This window comes from Alosa pseudoharengus, unplaced genomic scaffold (assembly GCF_046254945.1).
Source record: "Alosa pseudoharengus isolate Yale_2024_CS ecotype anadromous, Long Island Sound unplaced genomic scaffold, YU_APseudo_1.1 YU_APseudo_1.1_scf_3, whole genome shotgun sequence".
NCBI classification, from domain to species: Eukaryota; Metazoa; Chordata; class Actinopteri; order Clupeiformes; family Clupeidae; genus Alosa; species Alosa pseudoharengus.
The window spans coordinates 22,454,519-22,478,428 of record NW_027468718.1 but is presented as its reverse complement, the minus strand read 5'-3'; the positions used below and the strand labels follow the sequence as shown (position 1 = coordinate 22,478,428).

At 43.7% G+C, this 23,910-nt stretch overlaps 1 protein-coding gene across 1 annotated transcript in view; it reads right to left on the bottom strand.

Moving 5' to 3' along the window:
* thsd7ba (thrombospondin, type I, domain containing 7Ba) overlaps positions 1 to 23,910 on the bottom strand; it is a 100,053-nt gene that overhangs the window by 45,827 nt on the left and 30,316 nt on the right. Inside the window, exons 3-8 of the mRNA XM_076262588.1 lie at positions 23,323 to 23,571; positions 22,170 to 22,339; positions 20,436 to 20,591; positions 16,001 to 16,201; positions 4,958 to 5,149; positions 3,601 to 3,841 (exon numbers count right to left, since the gene is read on the bottom strand). Of these exons, the coding sequence (XP_076118703.1) occupies positions 3,601 to 3,841; positions 4,958 to 5,149; positions 16,001 to 16,201; positions 20,436 to 20,591; positions 22,170 to 22,339; positions 23,323 to 23,571 (1,209 nt within the window). The remainder of the gene's footprint in view (positions 1 to 3,600; positions 3,842 to 4,957; positions 5,150 to 16,000; positions 16,202 to 20,435; positions 20,592 to 22,169; positions 22,340 to 23,322; positions 23,572 to 23,910) is intronic.

The window sequence follows — 23,910 nt, the reverse complement described above, 5'->3', positions numbered from 1 at the left end:
CGCACGTACGGCGAGTCGACACGGCGCAATGTAAATGTAAATGAGGATTTCTAAGCCAATAGGTAGCCTATGCTTCGAGTTGTTGGTGGTGGTAATTAAACATGAATGGGGCCACATTTATGTATGGGAAATGTTGATTTTGTTAACAAACAACTGAAAATGTTACACAGGGGACCTTTAAAACATGCAGCAAAAGCAAATTTTGCCTTCAAACAAAACATCCTGTCGTCAAATTACTGTGTGATTTCAATCAATCACACACTGGACAACCAAATGCATGGCATCTCTATGGATAATAAATGATTGCTGATTGAAGAATTGTGCAAAGGAGTTTCACACAGGTGTATCAGAGATTCAGACTTATGCAAGGAATCTCTACCACGGGGAAACCAATAGAGTTTGGGGTCTTTGAATGACATCTGTGTTAACTGTTTTGCAAAAGGGTGTGAGAAATGTGTGAACCCAATGAAAACGTATGAACACATTCGAGAGATGACTTCTGCTGTGCAAAAAAGGTGTTCATGAAGACCAAGTGGATCTCAGTTTCTTTAAGCAGGTCAAAGCAAACGAGAAAAACTGTAATGGAAAATAAAACTTTCCCCACATCCCTTCTTGAGGGGAGACTCCTCTGATTGCTCATCACGAGCCATGTCAGATTTGAGAAAACAGCTCAGGACTAAGCCACCGCATATATAAACATACCGCGCGGCACTTGGTAGGAGATTTCCTCTAAACATTTCCTTTCAAGCTGCCCCCTTGAAGCATTGAGCGCTTTAATTTAAAAAACAGTATCAGATCCAAACTGGTGTCAATCGCTGGAGGGATTCAGACTGTCAAAAAATTCAATGGACATGCAGCTGAAGAGCAACGTTTGCAGCTTTCATTCCCTCCCCACCCCAGAGTACACCTTTGGCTCCGCGGGTCCCCACACTTTCCCAGGGCCAAGGAGAGGGGCTCGAGGTGTGTGTGTGTGTGTGTGTGTGTGTGTGTGTGTGTGTCGTGCAGGCCCACTGCTCAGCGGGCGTCTCAGCGTCGGCGTAGGCAGCGCCGGGGTGCAGCCGAGGCCAGGCCCCAGCATGAGTCCTGAAACCCTGGGCCCTTTCAGCCCAATGTGGAAGTGACATCAAAGCAGATCAGGGATTTAAAACACACAGCCATTTTTTGTCTTTGCCGCGCTTGGTTTACCGTGCTTTGGTGAAATGAGCCATGGGGCATGGTGATATAACACTGGCAAATGAGGAGCAGGTGCAGGATAGGATGGAGAGGGGGGGTGGGAGGAGAGAGAGAAAGAGAAAGAAAGAGAAAGAAAGAGAGAGAGAGAGATAGAGAGAGAGAGAGAGAGAGAAAGAGAGAGAGAAAAAGAGATAGAGAGAAAGGGAGAGAAAGAGGGAGAGAGAAAGAGATAGAGAGGGAGAGAGAGAAAGAGAGAGAGGGAGAGAGAGAAAGAGAGAGAGAAAAAGAGATAGAGAGAGAGGGAGAGAAAGAGAGGGAGAGACAGAGAGAGAAAGAGAGAGGTGGATTGATTGCAGGAGATGAAAGATGAGTGGTCGGCACCAGTCTAAGAGAGTGGGAGAGAGGTGAGCAACCAAACTGACCTTCTTTTCAAAGAAACTCTAAAGAACTCGAAACATAAAGGTTATTGATTCTGAAGCCTGTTGAAAGGAGGATTTCTCTAGCAGTCTATAGGACAGTCAAGAAAGTCAGAGCAGGTCACTAGTCTCATAACGACCACACCCATTAGTGATGGATGGACATTTGCTTTCAGTGAAACAAGTGCCAGGAGGAGGAGGAGCAAACGGTAAAAAGTGAGCTTAAGAGCATGGCAGCGGAGGACGCTGCCCGTAAAACACTTTCATGTCTGAGTCAATATAATGTGGGGCAAAACCGGGGGGAAAAAACCCTGCTGAATAATTGATAAGGTAATTGATTACTTCACGTACAATAATATCTTTTCGACATAGAAAGTAGGACATTTCCTCACCTGAAGCTCCATTACTGGATTCCCTCAAGAGGGCAAATTATCAAAGTAAGTACAATGTGTGACTCCATGGCAGAGGTGTAAAAGTCCAGCTTCAGAAAGCAAAAGTCCAACCATGTATTGGTTCTGCCCATAGACTGTATAGTCTATGGTTCCTGTGCACTTCACAGGTGATCTCACCAATTAGCTGCTCTACCTGGCTGAAGAGTTGTGCTAATTAAGTGAATGGTTGGCACAGATGTGGTAGGACTTTTACTTTCTGAAGCTGGACTTTTACACCTCTGCTCCATGGCAACATCTTCTCGGCCTGCCCCTCACCACACCTCTGATGAGACCATGCGCAGCAGTCAGCAGGGCTCCAAGAGACACATGAACCCTTTTGCTATATAAAATATTCATTTTAATGTTAATGTAATGTTGCTTTGGACAAAAGTGCAAAATACCATAAACAGAAACTACAGAAAATAGGATGCAATGCAATCACCTTTCCCCTCTGCAGCCTCTGGGACGTACACTCTGTACTTGAACATCTGATGAATGCATATTGTGCCTCAGGGAAAGTCCTCTGCCTAGCCCCCTGAACAGCTATTATACAAGGGAATGTATAACATAGGGTTTGTGTATTACACTAACGCAAGCTGAACTGAGACCTTTCCCAGGCCAGGTCAAAGTAATACTGAGACACTGTAACACTGAATGCTGTGTTCATGTACCATGCTACACACAGCACATAGTAATTTATTAATCTTTTGAACAATAACCATTGCAATTGCCAACCCTGGGGTTTCTGTGCACCTGTGTAAAATGGAGCCCTCCTTTTAAACATGATTTACACCATCATAACATACAGTTGTTGTTGTTGTGATTGTTGTTGAGTGGGAGAAATGACTAGTTTTGCTCCCACTGCAAAGTCTGTGTGGTAGGCTCCACTCTCTTCTATAAGCAATTCAAAGGAATTAGGCCACTGCCATGTCAATGACGGGGCCAAAATGATTCATTAGAACACCTACTCAGAGTATTATGAGTGGGCTGGATAGCAGTAAAAATAAAAAAGATGTATGGCACACAATTAAAATGGGATAATTACATAAATAAAAAATTGAATTACGGTCCATGCACTGAATTCCTTTCCCAGGGATACTTTTTATGCTTGAAAATAAAAGGCCCCTTCCAAAGGTAAAACGCCAACACGGCTAACCAGAGAAATCAATGGAAATAGATGAACCTATAAATGTAATGTCCATGATAAAGCACACAGAAATACAGCATGTATTAAAGGGCTGTTGGCTAGGAAATGCTAATTAAAATTCCAGAATTAAACTGCCTCTTTGCCTTTAAGAGACTATATTTTCACATCTCTGAGGGCTGCATGGCCATATTGTCAGCAGATGGATGACTTGCTCAGATCTACAAGATGACAAAATGGGAGCAGACATTTTTGCTGTCACATTATGCGCCATCCAAGAGAGACTATATTTAGAATCCTGGCAGTCCAGTGAGTGTAAAGTACTTATATGTTCACCGTGTCAAAATCGTCTCTTTGCCTCAGTCGTCTACAGCTCCCCCCACACCGACAAGGGTTGGGGGGAGAGGACGGTGGGGGTCAGAATGTAATTTAGTACCTCTTAGGGATCACTGGTCCCACGTTCATTTTCATGCAGGTGACCGTGCGTGTCTGGGTCCCCGCTGTGGCACATGAGGTGGTGCCGTTCCACTGGCTGGTGTTGGTTCCGTTGGCGCCGGCTGACGGGTCCTCGACACAGGGCTCCCAGGGCGAGGCCTCCCAGTAGAACACGATGCATGGATGGTCATTGCATGACCTCCACTCCTCCAAGGCAGTGGCGGCCGGACACGCTTTCCCACCTTGGCGGGGAGACAGTCGACAATTTGCACACACAAAAGGAAAACAGCTATCAGGCAGAGAGCAGCTCACTTGACCCTTTTTTAACGCCTTTCTTAAAAACCAGCTTGTTATGTCTATGCTCATTAATTATCCCATCGCGGTGCGGATTCGGATATGAATACATCGGAGCTGAGCCGCGGAGCAGGAAAGGATTATTACCTTGTTTTTGCCCTCCCCTGTATTGTAATTAGTAACCCTAAGTCACCATGACATTGAATTGACATTCAGTCTTTTTTCCCCATTGCACAATGACTTGCCGCTCAAGTAAGTGCTCCAGAATGTAAAATAACTACTTAGTGCACAGATTGGGGGAATATTAATTAGGGATTGTCTGGCTAATAACAGCCTTCAGGTCTTTGGAGAATCTAAGGTTGGGTTGGGAGGGATTTCCATATTTCTGCAGTGCAGTGTGTGTGTACGTATGTGTGTGTGTGTCAGACAGAGACACACACATAGAGAGAGAGACAGAGAGAGAAACAGAGTAGATGAAAGAAGAGGAAGAAGTGGAAGCTGAGAGAGAGAGAGAGCGGGAAAGAGAAAGAGAAGGGGTGAGAAAGAGGGTGAGACAGAGGTAGAGAGAGAGGAAAGGCGAGAGAATACATTGGCCAGAAGGCGTCCCCAGACTCAGGTGTATTTTTGTCTTAATTACAGAGCTCTTCCTGCCATTTAAAACAGGCCACACATGATTTATGCCACTGAGGCAGATCCTACCCAACAGCTGTTTCCAGCGACTCGCTCTTTTCAGTCAAGCCGCTCTGTTGGCGCACAGATAACCGCCGATGAAAAGCTGCTCACAGCGCAAGCACAAATGAGCCCACTGTAAACAAATCTCTCACAAATAACCTTCCCCTAACTCCTAAAACAGCCTCACATTAATAACTTTCGCTTGGACCCATGATGATCTTTTTTTCAACACAGTAAAAAGCACATTAGAGTATGCCAACAAATACCTAATCAAAGTGAAACAACTGTGCTGGAACGCTGGAGGGGGGTTGGGGAGTTCAAAACCAGTCATGGTGAGTCACGGGAGGGGACGCTTATTACAGTCTGATTAAGGTCACTCGTTTGGCACCTACCTTCGCCGGGCAGCGACAGGATGGTGCGCGTGCGACTCTGCCTGCCCTCGGCGGTTTTGGACGAGCAGGAGTGGGAGCACAGGGACCACGGCGACCAGGAGCCCACCACGCAGCCGCCGGCGCAGGCCCCCTCGCAGGCCACCTGGGCGGGCGGGGGCTCGTCGGAGCACAGCTCCCCAGGTACGCGCCTGCCTGTGGAGCCGGAGCAGGAGACACAATGGAGGGTTTAAACGTGAAGCTCAGGAAGCTGAACAGGTAAACACGGCGAGAAAAATAAATAAACCAGCTGTAAGCCACCTGCGAAAGACTCTGCCACAGCAGATACTATTGTAACAGTAGATAAGAAACAGAACAGATCCACTTCATTATTTGGATTTAAGGCATGGTGGAGAGCTGTGTTTGTGCATGTCTGAGCAGTGTACAGCACATGATGTGGAGATGAAGAATTAGAGAGGTGTAAAATACAGAGATGAATGCATGCATTGTGGATATTGTGCCGTAAATATTAATTCTACCATGTGGCACCATCTCATAGTCGGAGAGGAGAATTGCTTTTATCTTCTTAATACCACTCTGATGATCAGGCGAGTGTGACTGTTTTTCATCTCAAAATGAGGGATTCAAAGCTCAAACTCATTTCTTTTCTTCTATTTTTTTTGGTCGTCAGCCCCTCGAAATGGAAAACACTCTGTCACATTCAATTTGAATTTCATTACATCTAATAAACATAATAGACCATTATAAATTGTTATTCGGAAGTTGTTTCAGAGCTGTTCTGCACCAGCTTCAGTAATCAAATGAATCAAAACCATCAAAAATGTCTATTAATTACATTAACAGCTGCTCTTCACGACCATGTCATTGTGTGCGAAAAGTAAAAAACACATTTCCACAAGAAGTAATTTTCCCATTTTCCTCAGGACGCTATCATTTCTTATGTGTCAAATGAACTGACTGCAATGAACCACACAACAACATTCAAATGAATGACTCGTTAATCACCATTTACTTGGGTCGCCAAGTCGCCAAGTGAAGCTAAATCAGTCTCTCTGTTAAATGTCAGTGTGTCTGTGTGTGTTTTTCAATATCGGAATTTATGGTCCTGAAAACATCAAGCTAAATGCTCACAAGAAATGGGGGGGGGGATCCAATCTGAGAAGAAAATGAAGAAATTTGCATATTTTATAGATTAAAACACACCTACTTAATAAATATACAAAGACCCCATACTGTAAAGCAGCACCACTGCCATTGCAAATGTGACTGAATCATCCACTGAAAGCTGTCTTCACAGCAAAATGAGTCAAAAAGCTTCAAGAAAACTGATTTGTAGAATTCTGTTTGACAAGATCAAACTTATATTAGGCAGTGGGCGGATTTGTTGGAATGAGACCTCGTGGGGGCCGTCATGGTCAATTTATTTTCTATGCATTGGTATCAGATTGTTGTTTAACACATACATTTTTATTTATCACATAAATTGCTCATTATAAATTGTTGAAGATAGCTGCATGTGAATATCTTTTCTTTCTAATTTTCCCTTACTACCCAAAACATCTTGGGGGCCGTATGAAACCTGCTGGCGGGCCTGATCTGGCCCCCGGGCCTTATGTTTGACACCCCTGGACAAGATGCTTTCGCTACCTCTGTGGAACCCCCCCCCCCCCCCCCCACCACCACCACTTTGCCCCTGCCTTTTTCAAATGTGCAGTTCAAAAACAACATCCTGTGGGCAGATTTATTATCTTTTTATTCACTGTCTCTTTCTGCCTTTCTCTCACTCGCCATTGAGACGTCTCTCATGCCAGAAGGACAGGGATGAGTGCAGGTGCTGTGCTTTATCAAGTGGAGCGTCAGCGCAGGAGAGTCCCTTTAGGGGGCCGCGGTCCTCCACCCCCAGGATCTACTGCGGTCTGCCTCTGGAGTCATCAAAGCCACGGCGGTGGAGGGGGGGGGGGGGTGTACTTGGTGTGGAGGGGTGGCAGGGGAAGGTGCCCTGGGTAACCACGTGGCTCTCTCTCCCTCTCTCCCTCTCTCTGCACTTTCATGGGCTGGTAGATAACTCCCCTGGAGAATGGAGAGCCTGCGAGCTTGAGTTAACAAAGAGCCAACGCGACTTCTGTGTACTCAAAGCTGCTTTTCATTTGTTCCCTCGCAATCTCTTCCAATCAAAAAGGATTTGTACAGCAGCAGTCACACAAGAAAGTTGTTCCTAAGTGGCTGGCAATGTCAATGTACCTCGTTATTTTTGAGCATTAGGATACCTTACAAATTGATATAGTGAGAGCTCGATCACTGTATGAACAATAGTCGCCCTAGCAACAGTAAGTGAAGGCAACAGCCGACCATTGGGAAGTTCTCTAGAGTAATCAACAGCCATTATACAGTATACCTTAAATATCAGAGGGAAGGCCTTCTTAGAATGTATTTGCTAAGTATGTGGCCAGTTCTGAGGAGAATGCTCGCTAAAAGCTTCTGTTTCCTTGGGAACAGAGTACTTGAAATTTGAAGCGTCCAAATGTCTTATTCAAAGGATTCAAACTAATTCCTAACTATTCCAGCACAAGTTTCTCATACAAAAAACTCAACTATCAGCAGTTGAATATATTCCACAGCTCTCTGGTGGTGCAACACACGCATTTATGTAATTACACCTGAGGCTCTGAACTCACCCACTTCAGAGAGATGGTCTGGGGAGAGTTTCTGCTGCGACGTTCACATGCAGATAAATGCTTCAGAGTGCTAGAGGTCATACTTTTGGCTGCCAATGACTTATGTCTCCTCACTCACAACACCCCCCCCCCCCCCCCCCCCCAGCGAATCAATCCATATCTCCCACAGCTCTGCCCAACAGACAGAACTGTACGAATTTGAAATGTACTGTATGCTCTGCCCCAGAGAACCGTAGATAAAAAATGTGCATGTAGATTACCTCAATTAACCCACACAACCCACGCCGAGGGAACATCTCAACAGTGACAGCTCTTCGGCTTTTTCTTGAAACCATGCAGCAGCGTAATGGAGCTTGATCCCCTCTTTTCCATAAAACATATACTGTATAAATGGGCAATTACAGCAGCTACTCCTGCTGAGATTGGCAAAGGTGTGGGTCACAAATTGGCCTAGTTGATTGCACTTGTCAGTATGACTGGCAACTGAATTACTGTACATACTGTGCAAAATACACACAGGCCATCGTCTTGATATCAATGTTACATACGCTCTGGCTAATTCAGCTACAATATATACAGTGTGTGCTCAATGGCTGCAAAGCAAACAACTCAGTTTTTAAATAAAAACACAACCTTAAAAATGCCAGAGCATTGCTAGCAACTAATAAGAAAATGTACTCACAGCGTGGTATGTTAGACCTTGTTAGCCAATAGAATTTCTGCCCACAACATTAACGCATTATTGCATGGGCTATATGCGTAGGTAAATGTTAAAATGAAAGCCGTGGCACCTGGGCCAAAGAAATGTCAAATGGAGATCCCACAAAGAGGTGAGCAAAAAATGAAATGTCATCTTCAGGGAGGCAAAGGGTTGACCTTTAGATAATGTGAATAAAAAGTAGCTGTGGATGGAAGACATCACTGGCCTTGCCGTTTCTCTCATTGAATACACAAACCCCATTTGGAGGAAAAACATTTGGTAAAATAGCTGTATAGCCAACGGACCCATTCCAATAAAAACACAAGAGTTTAAAAACAATCTTGGTGTGCATGAGACATATGTGTGTTAATCCATCTGCCTGAGCCTGTCAAACAACTTCAGATTTAGAGGGACATTGAAATGATAATTCACTAGACTGTCACAGCGGGATGATTTTGTGGATTGATCCGAATTATACCACCCTGGCTTGGCTATCGACAGTCCTGCCACGCTTACAGAAAGGTCATCTACCAGATTACTGTCACCACCATTGATTAGACACACTGATAACGGACACTTTGATAGATCACACAGTCAGTGAGAAAACAGATAGTCGCCGAGCTCCCACACCCTCATCTCTATTTAAAGCACCGACTGGGAGGTTCAGCTGCATAACAAGTCTGTCCGGTGCCCCCGACGACAACAAATAAGGACCACAAGCCTGCAAACAAACACCGGCTGCATCAGAGGTGGGAGAAACACAGAAGGTGGAGCTGCTGTTTCTTCTGGGAAGCCGCTGCTGGCCCGAGGAGAAGCAGAGAGGCGAGCAGCTGACATTTTGTGAGCTGAGGCAGGAGGCTGACAACCACATCCTAAGATAATAAAGACATTTGTGCCGAGGAGCCATCTGCATCAGGCACATGGTTTATCTCCTGCATTCTCCCTGCTCCACATGCCTCCGCCATGTTCTGCCAAGCCTTGGGGGGGGGGGCGGGGGGGGGGGGGTGTGTGGGGTGAAAATCTGGATTAATCCACATTATATCTGTATAGTATCTTGACAGGCTCTCCCAGGCACCTAATGAAGCATTAAACCTAATTATTCCATCTCAACCAGCCTGGGGAGCTCTTTCGGGGAAAAAAAACAACTTCTGTTGGCGCATTGTTGCACTCTTACAATTTCTCATTCCTTTACTGGTTTGCTATAGTTCTTTATGTAGACAACAAAACAGCCATTGTGCTTACAACATCGTCTAGGCCCAGTCATTGTCATGCATTATGTGGAGAGCAATGCTTACTGGCTTAAAACTTCACACACCACCATTGTACCACTGAGTGCTTTTGTGGAATGACAAATGGCGTAATGAACTAACCGCACAGAAAGACTGAACGAGCGAGCACCATGTGAGAACAATTCATCATGAAAAAGTTAAGGTAGTAGAAGCAAAGCTTCAGTAACTCCTGTTATAGGAGCGAGTGTGCTCTGCAGGAAGCCCCTCCTAAGTGCGCGCGTGTGTGTGTTTGTGTATGTATGTGTATGTGTGTGTGTGTGTGTGTGTGTGTGCGTGCCTGTGTGCGTGTGTGTGTGTGGGGGGGGGGGAGCCCTGTAAATGGATGGTTGCCCCAGGGCCTCCTGCATTATTAATATGCATAGATCTGTCGCCGGGTCCCTCCCTCAAATACTACACTGTGCTGGGTGCATTCTATTTCTGTCAGGAGTCTTCTCTTTCGCTTTCAAACTTTTCTACAGTATTATCATATGAGTATGTAACCTTTTCAGAGGTGAGAGAAATTTTCAAGAGTGCCATCTCTTTTTTTCCCCACCTCTCTCTCCCCCACCTTCAGCCGCAATTCGAGTCATCCGCACGCACAAGCTTGATCGCCTGCCCATTTTTTAGGATAGGCTCGAATTACAGCCTAACAGGTAGGGAGCAGCGTAGCATCCACCGACGCTATCAACGCGATGCAGGAAGCGTTTCGGGCGCCCGCAGTGAAATTGCATCTATGCACTCAATCATGTCCTCCGCCACACAACACTCATAATTTACCTCCGCTGAGTGTTTCCCTGACACATCACTTACTAAGTGACAGCTGAGAGCCCATGCAGAGGAAAAGTAGCTCTCACAAGCACTGCCCTCCTCCCGAGCCGAGTGATCAGTGAAATCATGTTTGGAAATGTGATGAGCTGAGCAGAAAAAAAAGAACAAGAATGAGTGTGTGTGATTCGTCCCATTCTGCAGCTAAAACATACAAAAGCCTGAAATTACTTAAAACGACAAAGAGTTGGTGCGCTTGAAACACACACACACACACACAGACACACGGAAAGCCAGGTTTTTGATCACAGTGCCATAAGCTGCTCATTGTGCTGAATCTGGAGTGACACAAGATGGGACCGGTGACAGTATTTGAGCTGAACATTCGTAAGAAGTCATTAGACAGGGACAGCGTTCTAATCTGATGAATGGATTACAGCTCTCATTGATCAAACCGTCACCCTGTCATCGCTCTCAAACTTTGCCAAAGGTATTAGCATTTTAATGGCAGACATGACTTAAAGTCTGAGAGACAGCACAGATACAACGGCACCACTTGGGCTCCAGGCGCTCTGTGGAGCGGAGTGGCCAGCCGGCTGTGGGGGAAACCCACACAATGGCAGAGTACGCTTTATCGGCACCGTAACCTTGGGAGGGCATCACTCCCCACAGATGAGAAAATATCAGCTCAATGATGAAAGGTTTAATCAGTAACAAGTCGGGCTCAGGAAATAAGCCTAGAAATAAATAAATAAAGGCAATGGCGATTCTGTAACATTTTTTTCACATGTAAAAATTGATTTTCCAGCCACATATCCACCAGCTGGTGATTCAGTCCTCTATCTATCAATGCCAGAGGTCCTGGGTTTGACATTAGCTATAATTACAGAGAGATTTTGGGGTTGATAACTCCCAAAGCTCAAACTATTACAGAATTAGCCCCAGGTCAGCCAAGATTTGAGGCTGCTGAGACATTCTAAAAAATGCAGCATCCACAACGAAGATAAAATGGGTTCTCAGTGTTCAGGCGCCACAGTGCCAAGCCCAGTGTTCTGCACAAAAGGATTTTTTGAGGTGAGCATAAAATAGATTCATATGTGCTGGATGTCACACACCTTGGCATCTAAAGAATATCACTGCAGCACAGCTTTAAATGGCTCCCTAGGAAACTTCTAGGTTAGGCCTATATCTCATGGACTGAGGGCTCTCAAGCACACAAGCTTAGCAAAGTATCAGCTTCAATCATGTTCATTAGTAGCACATTCTTTCACAACAACCACAACTCAGTTGCTGTGCAGGAAGAACATTTCAAACACTGGCAAGTTGGGTGACGAGGTGCAGAAGAGAAAGAATCAGTTTTCTCCTGCTGAGATTTTCTCTCTCCCTTTTACCGGAGAAAGACTTCTTCAATGAAAAGGAGCCCCTGTCACCAAAGTAAATGAAAACAGGAAGCATGTTGTGTGCTCAGGATGGAGTCAAAATAATGAACAAATTACGCCTCTCTAAAATTGCTCCTCGGATCATTGAAATCCTGTTGGAGGGATGCGGATATTCCAGAAAAGTTGTGAAATGGAACCTGCCACTCCTCATTTGCACATTAAGAGTGAGGCGGGTGTCACACCAAGCGAGAAGCACCGAGGCGGCTCACTCGCCTGGAATTGTCTGGCAAAAGCAAAGTGGTACCTTCTGCTGCCCTAGAAATACATGTTACAAGAACATTTCCAGTTGAATTTTCAAAAGACTATGACCAGGATCTTACTTAAATAATGCACTTAACTTACAGGATTGCTTTTGTTAGGTATCTCATTTATTGCTACTGTAGTGCACACAGAGTGCAATGACTGTATATAAATTACTCTTTATTCTAAACTAAAAACCAGATATGATCACACAGAATCACATGGTTTTTCAGGTTTATTAATTAGTCATAATCATGTGTTCAGAACTATGAGCATATGTATGTAATTATGTAATGTATGAAGGCTTTGAACTTATAATACTTATATATTACCAGATACCGGTATCTGCTTTAATCATAATGTCATATTTAAAGCTATGCTTTTCTTGTGATTTCCTGGGATAAAAATATATCACTACAAGGCACCAACAGACAGTCTGTAAAACCAGTGAGGGAAGTGGAGTGTGCAATTATTTGGTTATCTATTTACGGTTAATTTGATAGGGACAAATACTGCATACATAAACAAACTGAGAACAACTATCTGATGCAAGTATCATGGTGTTTCAAATTACATTTCAAATGATCAAATAATGAGGCTTCGCTAGTGGATCTGATCTTTTTGTAGCAAAGGGAAAGAGCAGTCACTCCACCCAGCATCAAACCCGGGTCTCTGGGGTATGACACCTGCAGCTTGAGCGCAATGCCAAAGAGCCAGGCTCGTTGGTATGGTAGTCAAAGCACATAATCAACCACAGTGATGGCACTCCGCCACACTTATATTCACTAAAAATAATGGTACCTATCTGCTTTTCATCCAAGATTTTGTAAGGTGTAATTGTAATGACACTATTACTATTTCTGATTGTAATGGTCTTGATGGTTTCACAACTTATTTAATGTGACTTTTAAAATTCACCGTTAATTCTAACATTAAAGAATTCTGTTTCAGATAACTTTTAAATGGAAAAACAGTTTGTTTTATTGGTGTTTAATGTTAAACAGGATGATTTATGTAAGTTTGTATTGCCAGATGCATACATGACTGTAATATCAACATACGTTTGGATACCTATGGAGACGGTCTGGTAAGACATTCGTATACAGACTGAAGAGTATAGGACCCAAGACAGTGCCCTGGGGGATTCCTGTTTCAATTTTGCAAAAACAGACTTAACATTGTTGATTGCAATACACTGATCCTTTAGATATGACTCAAACCAGGACAATGACTGACCACTGAAAGTTTTAAAAATTAAGATGTTATTATTTACTGTATAAAATGTATTTTTAAATCAAGTTGTTCTGAGAAAACCTTTTGATTTAAACAACGTGTCAAATCTGAGCAACAGCAGCAGTGTGATCTGTCAATGAAATGCTAAATATAAACTTGCAAAACTTTGCCCAGATGGAGGCATGGCCTGAAGACATAAACACTGGTGGCCTTATGTCTCTCGACCACTGCTGTCTCCAAGTCAATTAATGCAATGAAAAGGTCTTTATTTAAGTAACAATGAGTTTTAACAGGCAGTGGTGAACTTGTGCCCTCTTATAAAAAATACAGATAACCCAGCCTGCTGATCATGAACCATATGCCAATGTCCTATTATGCAGCGGAACTTGAATATGGGTCCGGGAGCTTGTGCCGAGAGTAAATTGGAGGATGTCAGTGACTGTGGTGGTAAACTAGAGCAGGGTCAGAGCCCCATCATTCACTTTTATCTCTCGCACGGGCTCTCTTTAAAAAAAAAAAAAGTCACTTTGTGCAACACTTGATCTTTTTTTTTGCTGTAGGATTTCATTCCCTTCATCCCTTGATTTTACAACTGGCAATTACCTGCTCGCCAGTAAATCCTTGCCCTGTCACCACTCCTGTGTCCTCCATTCAGGACGACGAGAGCAAACCAGGGCACGTGTAATGGCAATATGCAGTACATTCCTCACATGACCTCACAGTTGCCCAGAGACAGTTGCAGCAATGAGCGGAGGTTGTCTAATCATCTCATTATTACCTATTAAGGCAGTTAATTCTGTTACTATGTACCAAACCTGCACAAACAAATATGAACGTAATATTTCATTTCAATGCCTTTCCACGCATGATTTATGAGATGTTGTCTTTTTCAGTCCTTGGTGACCCAGAGGCACCTTAGTTTACATAATGATGCAAGCTATGCAGTGATGTTGCAATAGAATAGAGCTTTCATCATTTTGATAATACACTACTGATCAAAAGTTTGGGGTCACTTAGAAATGTCCATTCTACTCCATTATAGACAAAATACCAGCTGAGATCAGTTGCATTGTTTTTTTAATCAGGGCAGCAGTTTTCAGATTACATTATGTGCTTATATAATTGCAAAAGGGTTCTCGACTGTTGTAGAAAGAAATGGCTGATCTTTAATGCAATATCTACATTGCCCATTATCAGCAACCATTCATCCAATGATCCAAAGGCACATTCTGTTTGCTAATCTGATATCATTTTAAAAGGCTAACTGAGAAAACATTGGAGGACCCTTTTGCAATGATGTAAGCACATAATGTAATCTGAAAACTGCTGCCCTGCCCTGATTAAAAAAAAACAGTGCATCTGAACTCAGGTATTCTGTCTATGGAGTGGAATGGAAATTTTTAAGTGACCCCAAACTTTTGACCGGTAGTGTACATGTGAATAAATATTAGTAGATGCAGTATCTATTGAAATCACTCTTACAAAAACAGATCATAATTCAATAATTTAGTGATTATGAATTAATGTTCATAATTCAATCAATTCAGTGGTCAGCCACTTGCATAGAAAATACCTGTGGGTATGTAGACTATATAGAAATGGAATTATATCAATTTCTATTCATATTCTGTCCAAATGCCACCAGCACTGTCCATACCAGTCCTACTTCAGATAACAGGCAACAATACTGTACAAACAGAGAAGCATGTCATCTGACAAATCCCTCAGACAAAACAAAAAGGAGCGGAGGGTTAAATGTAAATTATTTTGAATGATAAATTATTAAATTATTTTGAATTATGTATCATAAACTTGAATTAATTGAGTGTGTGATCTCCATAATTACCCACCTCAAGAGGGTACTGTTGATGCTAATAACTGCCATTACTGCATCCTTTACAGCACAAAAGTGCTTTATCTATAAATATCACCTTAATTAAGCTTCATATGTTCTTTGTACATTTAATTGAATCCAGCCGTAATAAGCCTGCAGCAGAGACAGTAAGGTCAAAACACTCAAGATAGCATAATAAACACAGCATGGATGCTAGTCTTGGCTTACACTCTATTGCTCTGTTCAGCTAGCCATGAGGCAGACCCACCATCAGAGCTAGCAACATATCCAAGGGGTCATGAGACTGATATATTCCATACCATCAAAGAGAAGGCCACATCGACTTCATCTATATGGATGAGGAATCCACTGCAGTCAGAGAGTGAGGGGTTGCCAGGAGTATTCACTGCTAGTTTTGTGTGGCCTAACACGCTACCAAGCATTATTGGGAACTATTTTCCAACCTTTTATTCACAGTCTCACATGCTCTGTCAATTCTCATCAGGAACCATCATTAGGGAATGTGTCTGGATGTGTTCCGGACTCTTCAACGTACACATAATCTATTGTGACAGAATAATAATGCAAAGGAAGAAAAAAAAGAGAAATGATGCAATTATGAGTATTGGGGTCCAGATATGGGCAATTAAGGTTGTATGCAAGCCTCTGTGCAGACTCATAATCAGGTCCATGATACAGTGCACCTCATTTACCTGCCAGCTTTTCTCATGAATTATGGATGGACTCTGAACAAATACACTATAACTACAGCGTAAAGGGCGCACTGTGCCTGTTCCTGGGAGTCTGGAGACTCGGACCGGCCCCTTGGCATTAGGCTGCCTCGCATTGCATGTTTAAGAAATAAATACATGAATTAATCAGGCTGCTGTACCCTCAGCGCTGACGCAGACAACGGTCTGGTTGGCGACGCCCGGGCCACAGGCTCCCTCGGTGGGGGTGCAGACGCCCTCGGAGGTCACGCGCCACTGGAAGCACACGGGGTCCTCGCAGGGCATGGACTCCAAGAGGTGCGGGCAGCCGTCCGACTCACTGCCTGCCTCAGCCAACACCTGCCTGCTGCGCTGCCTGAAGCCTGTGGGGTGAGGGACGGAGGGAGACGGAAAGAGAAAGGGAGAAAAGAAAAGAGGGGTGAGAGAAAGTGACAGAGGGAGAGAGGGGGGACAGAGGAAGAAAGAGGGAGAGAGGGGGAGAGAGGGTGACAGAGGAACAGAGTGAGAGGGAGAGAGAGGGAAACAGAAAAAGTAGCAGTGAGGGGGAGAGATATAGCAGGAGAAAGAGATGGAGGCAGAGGCGGGAGAAAGAGGGACAGAGAAAGAAAGTGAGAGAGAGCAAGAGGGAGATAGAGTGAGAGAAAAAAGGAAAAGAGGAGAAGACAGTGACAGGGAAGGGGAGAGAGAGCAGAGAGTGGGAGAGAAAGGGAAAAGAGAGTGGGAGTAAGGAGAGATAGAGGAAGGGATGGAGGGGGAAAGAGAAAGGGAGGGGCACACACACACACACACAGGGGACGGATTAGCACTGTTGTGAGATACAGGTGACCTCCCGCAAACTCTACTTCATCATAACCTTCTCAGAAATCCCTGCGGTGGGTGAGGGTGTGGGCAGTAGGCTGAAGGAGCAGATAAGACCTGGCGCTGTTTCTCTCTTTGCCGCCCCACAAACCTCTCCTCTCCTGGTAAGCGTTTCTCTCTCCTGGTAAGCGCCCTGTCTCTCTCTCTCTCTCTCCTCTCTCTCTCTCTCCTCTCTCTCTCTCTCTTTCTCCTCGGCTGCCGAAAGCCAACTTGTTTATGTTCTGCTGCGCCACATCATCATTGATTTGTTGGCAATTTATCATTAGGAGTCAAAACTCTGATGCTATGGCTTATCAGATTGCGGAAGCAGACTGCGAGGGTAAGGTGCGTGAGTATTGGCTGGATTGTGGGCTTTAATTAAACTTCTGAGCTGCGGAGGTAATGCCTATCCACCAGTTTAAGCCACGTTTGATCAATTTTTCAATCCTTTAAAAAGACCATTAGTTCCACTGATGCTTCATTTTTCATATTTTTGGCAGACACTCAAAAGCTGTACTCCAAAACAGATTACGTGGCAAAAAGTGGATCACACATTGTGTTAACGAGAAGCGATATTAAATTATAAATAATTACATTCATTATTAAACACATTTCAAACTACAGTAAATATTGCTCACATTTACCAAAACATTACACCTCTTCACAGAGTATCCACTTGCAGGGTCAGCCAAGGGGAAAATGAACCAAAAATGGGGATAATCAATCAAGACCCAACTCACCAATAGACTTTACTGTAATGTGAAATTACAACAACATTGCTTGATTAACCCCCATCTTAACTGCTCACAGTTCCAAAGCCCTGTTTGCACAAAACAGCATTGCTTTCGTGGACTTCCAAGGCCCAAACACACAACAACACTGAGAATAACTACAGAGATCTGAACCCTCGGAAAAAAATATATACCACCACGGCCTGCAGGTCTCAAAACAAAAAGCTGAAAAACTCTGTAATAAATCAATGTCTCGCACCAGGAGGCGTTGAAATCGCAAGTGTAGAGTACAATGCCCACCAGGCGTCCACTTCCTCCCCCTAGTTTTGTTTCCCCTAATAAATCTCACCAAAACAAAATGATGGAACGGCCCTGGATAAAGTTACAAGGCATCATGCCGATGCACAAACATACTGACTTTGGATAACAGGCATATGACACTGCCATTAGTTCTTCCCATGCAACAAGGGAAGAGAAGGTTCCTTCCATGGAGTCAGACACAGTTCACCTATCTCAATGTAATATTCATCTCCTCTACTGATGCCCATTGAACCATCAGTGCAGAGCTGCCTGTGGTTTAACGCCCCGTAATTAAATCTTTAAAGAGCGGTTAACGTCTCATTTTGCTACGAAGTCTGCTGCGGTTGCAGAATGAGTAGCATTGGATTATTAAACTGCAATAGTCTGCATATTTGGAGTTCAAAGGCTAAATCAATATTAAATACATGTAGAAGATGACTAAATCAAAATAGTACAAAGTGTGAAGTCAAAGGTATGCAGAGAGAAAGAAATCTTTGAAATATTAAATTTTTTCCCCACCACGAATACAGCATGTTCCCAGGAGAACAGTGAGCTATTCAGCCTGTTACTGTGCATGACATTAGTGTAACATGTGCAACTACACAAACAGTACATCTGTGTTCTAACACAGAAGTGAAAAAAAGTACTAAAAATTGTGTGGTAAAACTACAGCGGCTTTTATTCCACATTTTAACCTCTAATTACATCCGTATAAAGCTTAAAATTATGCTTTTTTGTCTGACAGAGTTGTCCTCTGTGACCCGACCATATGTCTTCATTTTGGTAATGTATTAATTCCCATAAATTTTACAGCTGCTGTGCTGGCCCCTGCAGTCGAAGTATGCTCTCTCTCTCTCTCTCTCTCTCTCTCTGCGCGAGGACACCGGCTAATCCCTGGGCGCCCAATGAACAAATTACAACGACCAATCATTTTCAAACTAGCCCTCGCAGCCACCAAGCAGTACCCTTGGAGAGCCCATAGAATGTCCTTCCAGACAGGAGTCACAGACCTGGGATCCATCACAAGATCAGTTGGATCCCCTTACTGCCCACACCCAAACTGTGATGGGAAAAAAAAAACAATTTGGTGGTGGACATATCCCCATGGATATTAATAATTGAAAACTTCAGCGGCTGTATCAGATTTATTCAAGTAAGTAGAGAGTGCGTGTGTGGAGTCGGTTGGGTGCGTGTGTGTGAACTGGCTGCCTCTGGTTCTTCTACATGGTTCCTTATCAGCCCTGCTATTCTCCCTCGTCCCACCTTCCTTACATTAATGCTGAGATAAATTGGGAGCTATCATTATCAATCCCTCTGAGGTCCATTCGCTCTACGCTTGCCTTGCATAGTGCTCTCCTTCTAACCTCTGCAGAGCAAGAGCATCCCAGAATAACAGGCCTGCCAGAGATTTCAATTTACTATGCACTCCAGAACAAAATAACAATACAAATAAATAAATAAATAAATAATCCGACCAACTTTATTCATGAGACCCCCCACCAGCACCAGCACCATCAAAAAAATGCTCTTCTGATAGCGCACCCTTGGCGGGGCTGACTGGTATGTGGGCTGCAGCTCGTCTCTGATGTTTATTAGCTCACAGAGGGCAGGCTACGGAGGAGCAGCACCCCACAGCCCTCTTCTCCTCTCCCTCTCTCTAACTCTCTCTCTTCTATCTCTCTCTCTCTCTCTCTCTCTCTGTCTCCGTAGCTACACCTCTGGGACCGATATTAAAACCAGCATCATGAGCAGGATTTACTAAAAGGCTTTAGCATGTGCAAAACAAAGAGCACTACAGATAGAGCACTTCTGATAGAGGCGTCATACACATATGGAGGGAGTTAAAGTCTTTAGCATGGGAAAAACGATCAAAGGCCCCCCTCCATATTTCCCCTAGGAGTATATGATACAAATATTAAATAAACAGTCAGGAGTTTTGGCAGATACAAGCTGTTTTGAAACTCACTAGCCAAATAGATTATACACCCACTCACTTGAGTGATTCTGCCAAAGCCACACCCCCAGGCTCATGCAAGAGAGATGCCTTGGCATGGACAAATGATTGACAGTCAGATCCTTGTTCCTGACTACAGTAACACTTACTGCGGCAGTCTTTTTTTTCTTTTCAGAAAATATACAGCATGAGCAGATGTCAGAATATAAGCCTGAATTTCTCCAAATTTTTAACACAAAAGCTTTGAACTGAAGTGATTGACCAAACCTTTAAGGACCATTCATATGAAAGATGTTGACGTTCCTCGCTGGTTGAGGTTTTGTCCTCAGCGCTGGTCATGTGGTCATGCTGAGACAGTTTATGTTGCAGCAGGTCACTGTTCCCTATGCTCACTGACCACCAGGGCCAACTCTGTTAGTCATGTCACCACCTCGACACAGAGGCTGCCTCTCCCCTGGAAACGGGGACACGACACCCGGCCAATCAGGCCCTATTAGTGGGCTCGTTGACTGGGTCAGCTGAACCCTCACAACAGCACCGCCGCTTCATCCTTCATTATGTCCTGGCCACCCCCAGGGAATAACAGTGTGGCCTTCAGTGTTGCTTACAGTCCCCTAAAGGGGGAGGCGTGGCGGCTAAGCCATTAACAGCATGACCAGAGCCAGAGTGCCTGTGTTCGTACAAATGTAGTGGAGCAGACTTCTCTTTCTCTCTCTCGCTCTCTCTCTCTCTCTCTCTCTCTCTCTCTCTCTCTCTCTCTCTCCAATACTGTACCTTTTTTTCCCTGAGGCTCCATGCAGTTGTCATGTACGCAGGGCCCCCAGGATGACCAGGCAGAAAGGGAGCACTGCTTGGGGCAAGGGATGGAGCAGGGCTGCACAGCTGCAGGCAAGTCTCCGGCACACAGCTTCCTGCTCACTGGTCGTGACACTGCAGGGCATATTACAGAGAGAGAGAGAGAGAGAGAGAGAGAGAGAGAGACAGAGAGAGAGAGAGAGAGAGAGAGAGAGAGATTACAGCACGTAGGGTAGCAGTCAGCAATATGTTTAAGCAATAGCCAATATGAGCACAAAACCAATCAATGAAACTAGGTGAGGTCACATCATCAACAGAGCAATTGGGAACACATACTCCGGGGTGATGCTCTGTGCCCCAATGGTATGCTTTATTAAGAGAAATATTTTCATTTAAATGAGCTTGTTTCACATCATTGAGCAACAGATTTTCATTTAAATGTAAGCCAGGAGAAAAATGCATTAAAAGTCCATTGTGCATCATGTCTAACAAAGGGTAATTTGGAGGATTTTATCTCCATATAAAAAAGGCAAAATGGCTGAAAGGCATTGTGGGAGGAAAACGTGCACAATTAGATTTTTATTTTCCTTGTTCACTCAATTTGCGCAGTTCAGTGCTACGCCACAAAGTTAAAAAAAAAAAAAAAAAAAAACGCTCAGCGGCAGAAAGCAATTTCCCCCCCACATATTAAAAAATGAGAGAAGGCAGTTCTTTGAGCGTTGACTGCAATCCATTTGCATTAGCCTGAGCTGCATGGGTCATGTCCAAACCAAACACCTCCACTGACTCCCATTGATCTACAGTATATCCCCAAACAGCATTGACTGAAAAAAAAAAAAAAACTTTCTTCATTGCTATTCTGTGATGGGACCTGGGCGTATTTGTACACAAGTCAAATAATACTCTGATCTGCTCTCCCCTCTATTCATTTCAGGGGAGTGAAAGAGGCCGGTTCCCAGTGCGCTTTGCTTATCTCAAAAGAGTTTTCTACAGGAGAGCGTGTCACACACAGTGAGGCCTCGGCAGGGCCTGCTGTAGTTATCGACAGAGAGATTTCACAGAGTGTCAAGATGATATAAATGACGATGATGTTTATTTAGCGTGACAAAGCCATTAAGGTCACTTTGTAAAGTGCTCGATCCGTTGTGCACCGAGGGACAGAAAAATTACTTTGAACTGAACTGAAGGTCTTCTCCTCTATACATCAATAATGTTAACAGTTAGCTCTGATGCAAGCATCAATACACATTCTGTTAATCAATTGGTTGGGATAAAGAGAGATCACTGAAGATTTTTATTTATCTATCTATTTGTCTATTTATTTATTTCTGTTTTAGGTCGTCCTGGTCAGTGAATGAAAACACAGTTCGGATAACCACATTTCACAGTTCAATGATCATTTCTCTCTGCTCTTTGTAATGACTTTTTAAGACCAACCCAGAAAACACCATAATTATTTGCTGAAAGACATCACACACCCAACCGTTACAAAATGGTTTATATACCATTATGGTCACTTAAGCACTGACACCTGGAGCAACACTTACTCTCTCCTACTATATTTGTGTCTGTGCATGAATCAACCACTTTGTAAAATATAATTTGATTACTGTATTTCCACATCCTCCACAGACATAATTTCAGACCACATTCATATACATTAGGGTGATTATCTATTGCACTGTACATAACTACTGGACTTATAGTGGTTACCCTCTTTCCTGTGCAGTGGGACAAAGTCGTCCGGGACCTGGATGCAGTAGGTCTCCCTGGTCTGGACGCCTCCCCCACAGAGAATGCTGACGTTGTGCAGCCGTCGGTCCTGCTGGCTCAGGAGCGGGGCGACTCGGCAGTCTCCCCAGTCTGTGCTTTTCCAAACATACCTGGTAAAGTGCAGTCAGAGTGGATCATTGTCTGTAGTGAGGGTGAAGCGCATTATAAACTAGGGTAATTGCTGTGCTCTCAAATGGAGCTTTTCAATAAAATGCATGCATGGCTTGATGTAATTGAGTTGGGGGGGATTTTTTTTAGGTTTCTACGGAAAAAAAGGCTACTCACTAATGAAAAATGCATTCACTATGAAAAATGGCGTGATGCAGAAAGCAGTAAAACAGAAGTTTCCATAGAACAACATGCTGTAGTAATTCATCAAATGCAGAACCTCATTAATTACTTTTTCCCTAATCACAGAGATGTGCAGATGCATTTAATATCACTTTATCAAATGAATAGCTCATCATTACCATTGGAAAAAAAATCATTCAGCATTGGCTTGTTTTTTTCCCTCTTTTGGATTCTAACATTTTCAATACATTACAAAGTTACAATTTCAACCAAATGATTACTTTCTTGATGTATGGAAAAGCTGCACAGAGAGAACTTTTGAATATCCAATAAGTTTGGAAATAAAATTCTATTCTAGTAGTCCTAACGTTTGCGTCATCATAAAACTGATCTTAAATACAAGTCAGAGCTGTGATATGGGCGCAGTTATGCATATGAATGTGGTAAAAAGTGAACAATCAGACAAGGCACACAGTCTCGACTACACTCAAAATAAGGTTGTACACTTAGAGTGCCTGCCATTATCTTCAAGTTTTTTTCACATCATTGCAATTCTACGGTTCTTTGCCACCATTGGGATATGGCATCTCATTTCACATGTAAAGAGATGCAGAACAGAGGTCATTTACATAGAAAAGTCGTAGGGGAACGACACAGCCTCTTTTATTTTAGGAGATACAAAGACGACAAAAGATTGTCATGCAAAAGATTAACATACAAGAAATGACTAATTTTTCAAGTGGACTTCGGGGAATAAAAGAAGCCACTGCAAAAGTGTTTGATGTGGAACATTTAAAAGTACCTGGGACAATGAGGAAGTAAATCTCCAATGATGTTACAGGCTTCTTTTTCCTCGAGGGCCAGACACTCTTTGCCCCCGCCGATGGGGGCTTGGATCCTGCTGCGAGTCCTAAACCTGTAGCCGGGCGAGAGGTCCAATGCCCGACAAGTTTTTGAACAAGGGCTCCAAGGGGACCAGTCAGACGTCTCACAATCTTTGGGCATTATGCATGACTGAAATGTCCCAGGGCTGTTGTCTTGTGTACAAAGGCTGCAGCAAGGAGAGAGAGAGAAACATCAAATGCAAACAGACTTACAAAGCACACCGTTTGTTTGATAAGACAGAAATTAGTTTCAAAGCAAGACAAAGTGTTGGCTGCCTATGTGCCGCTTTAAGATTATGGGGTTTGGAGATAAAAGGGGATAGTGAAGTGGGAATGGTGAAGTTCCATTTGGAGCCTCTGGTCCACAGGAATGGCTTCCAAAAACACGATTCAGACATAAAAGTGACTATCTAAGCAGAAGAGCTTTTTTGGTCTAAGAGAATGCGAGGGGTTTCAACAAGGGATATAGAGTATTCAAATGCAGTAGTTCTTGCTGGATTTATTTG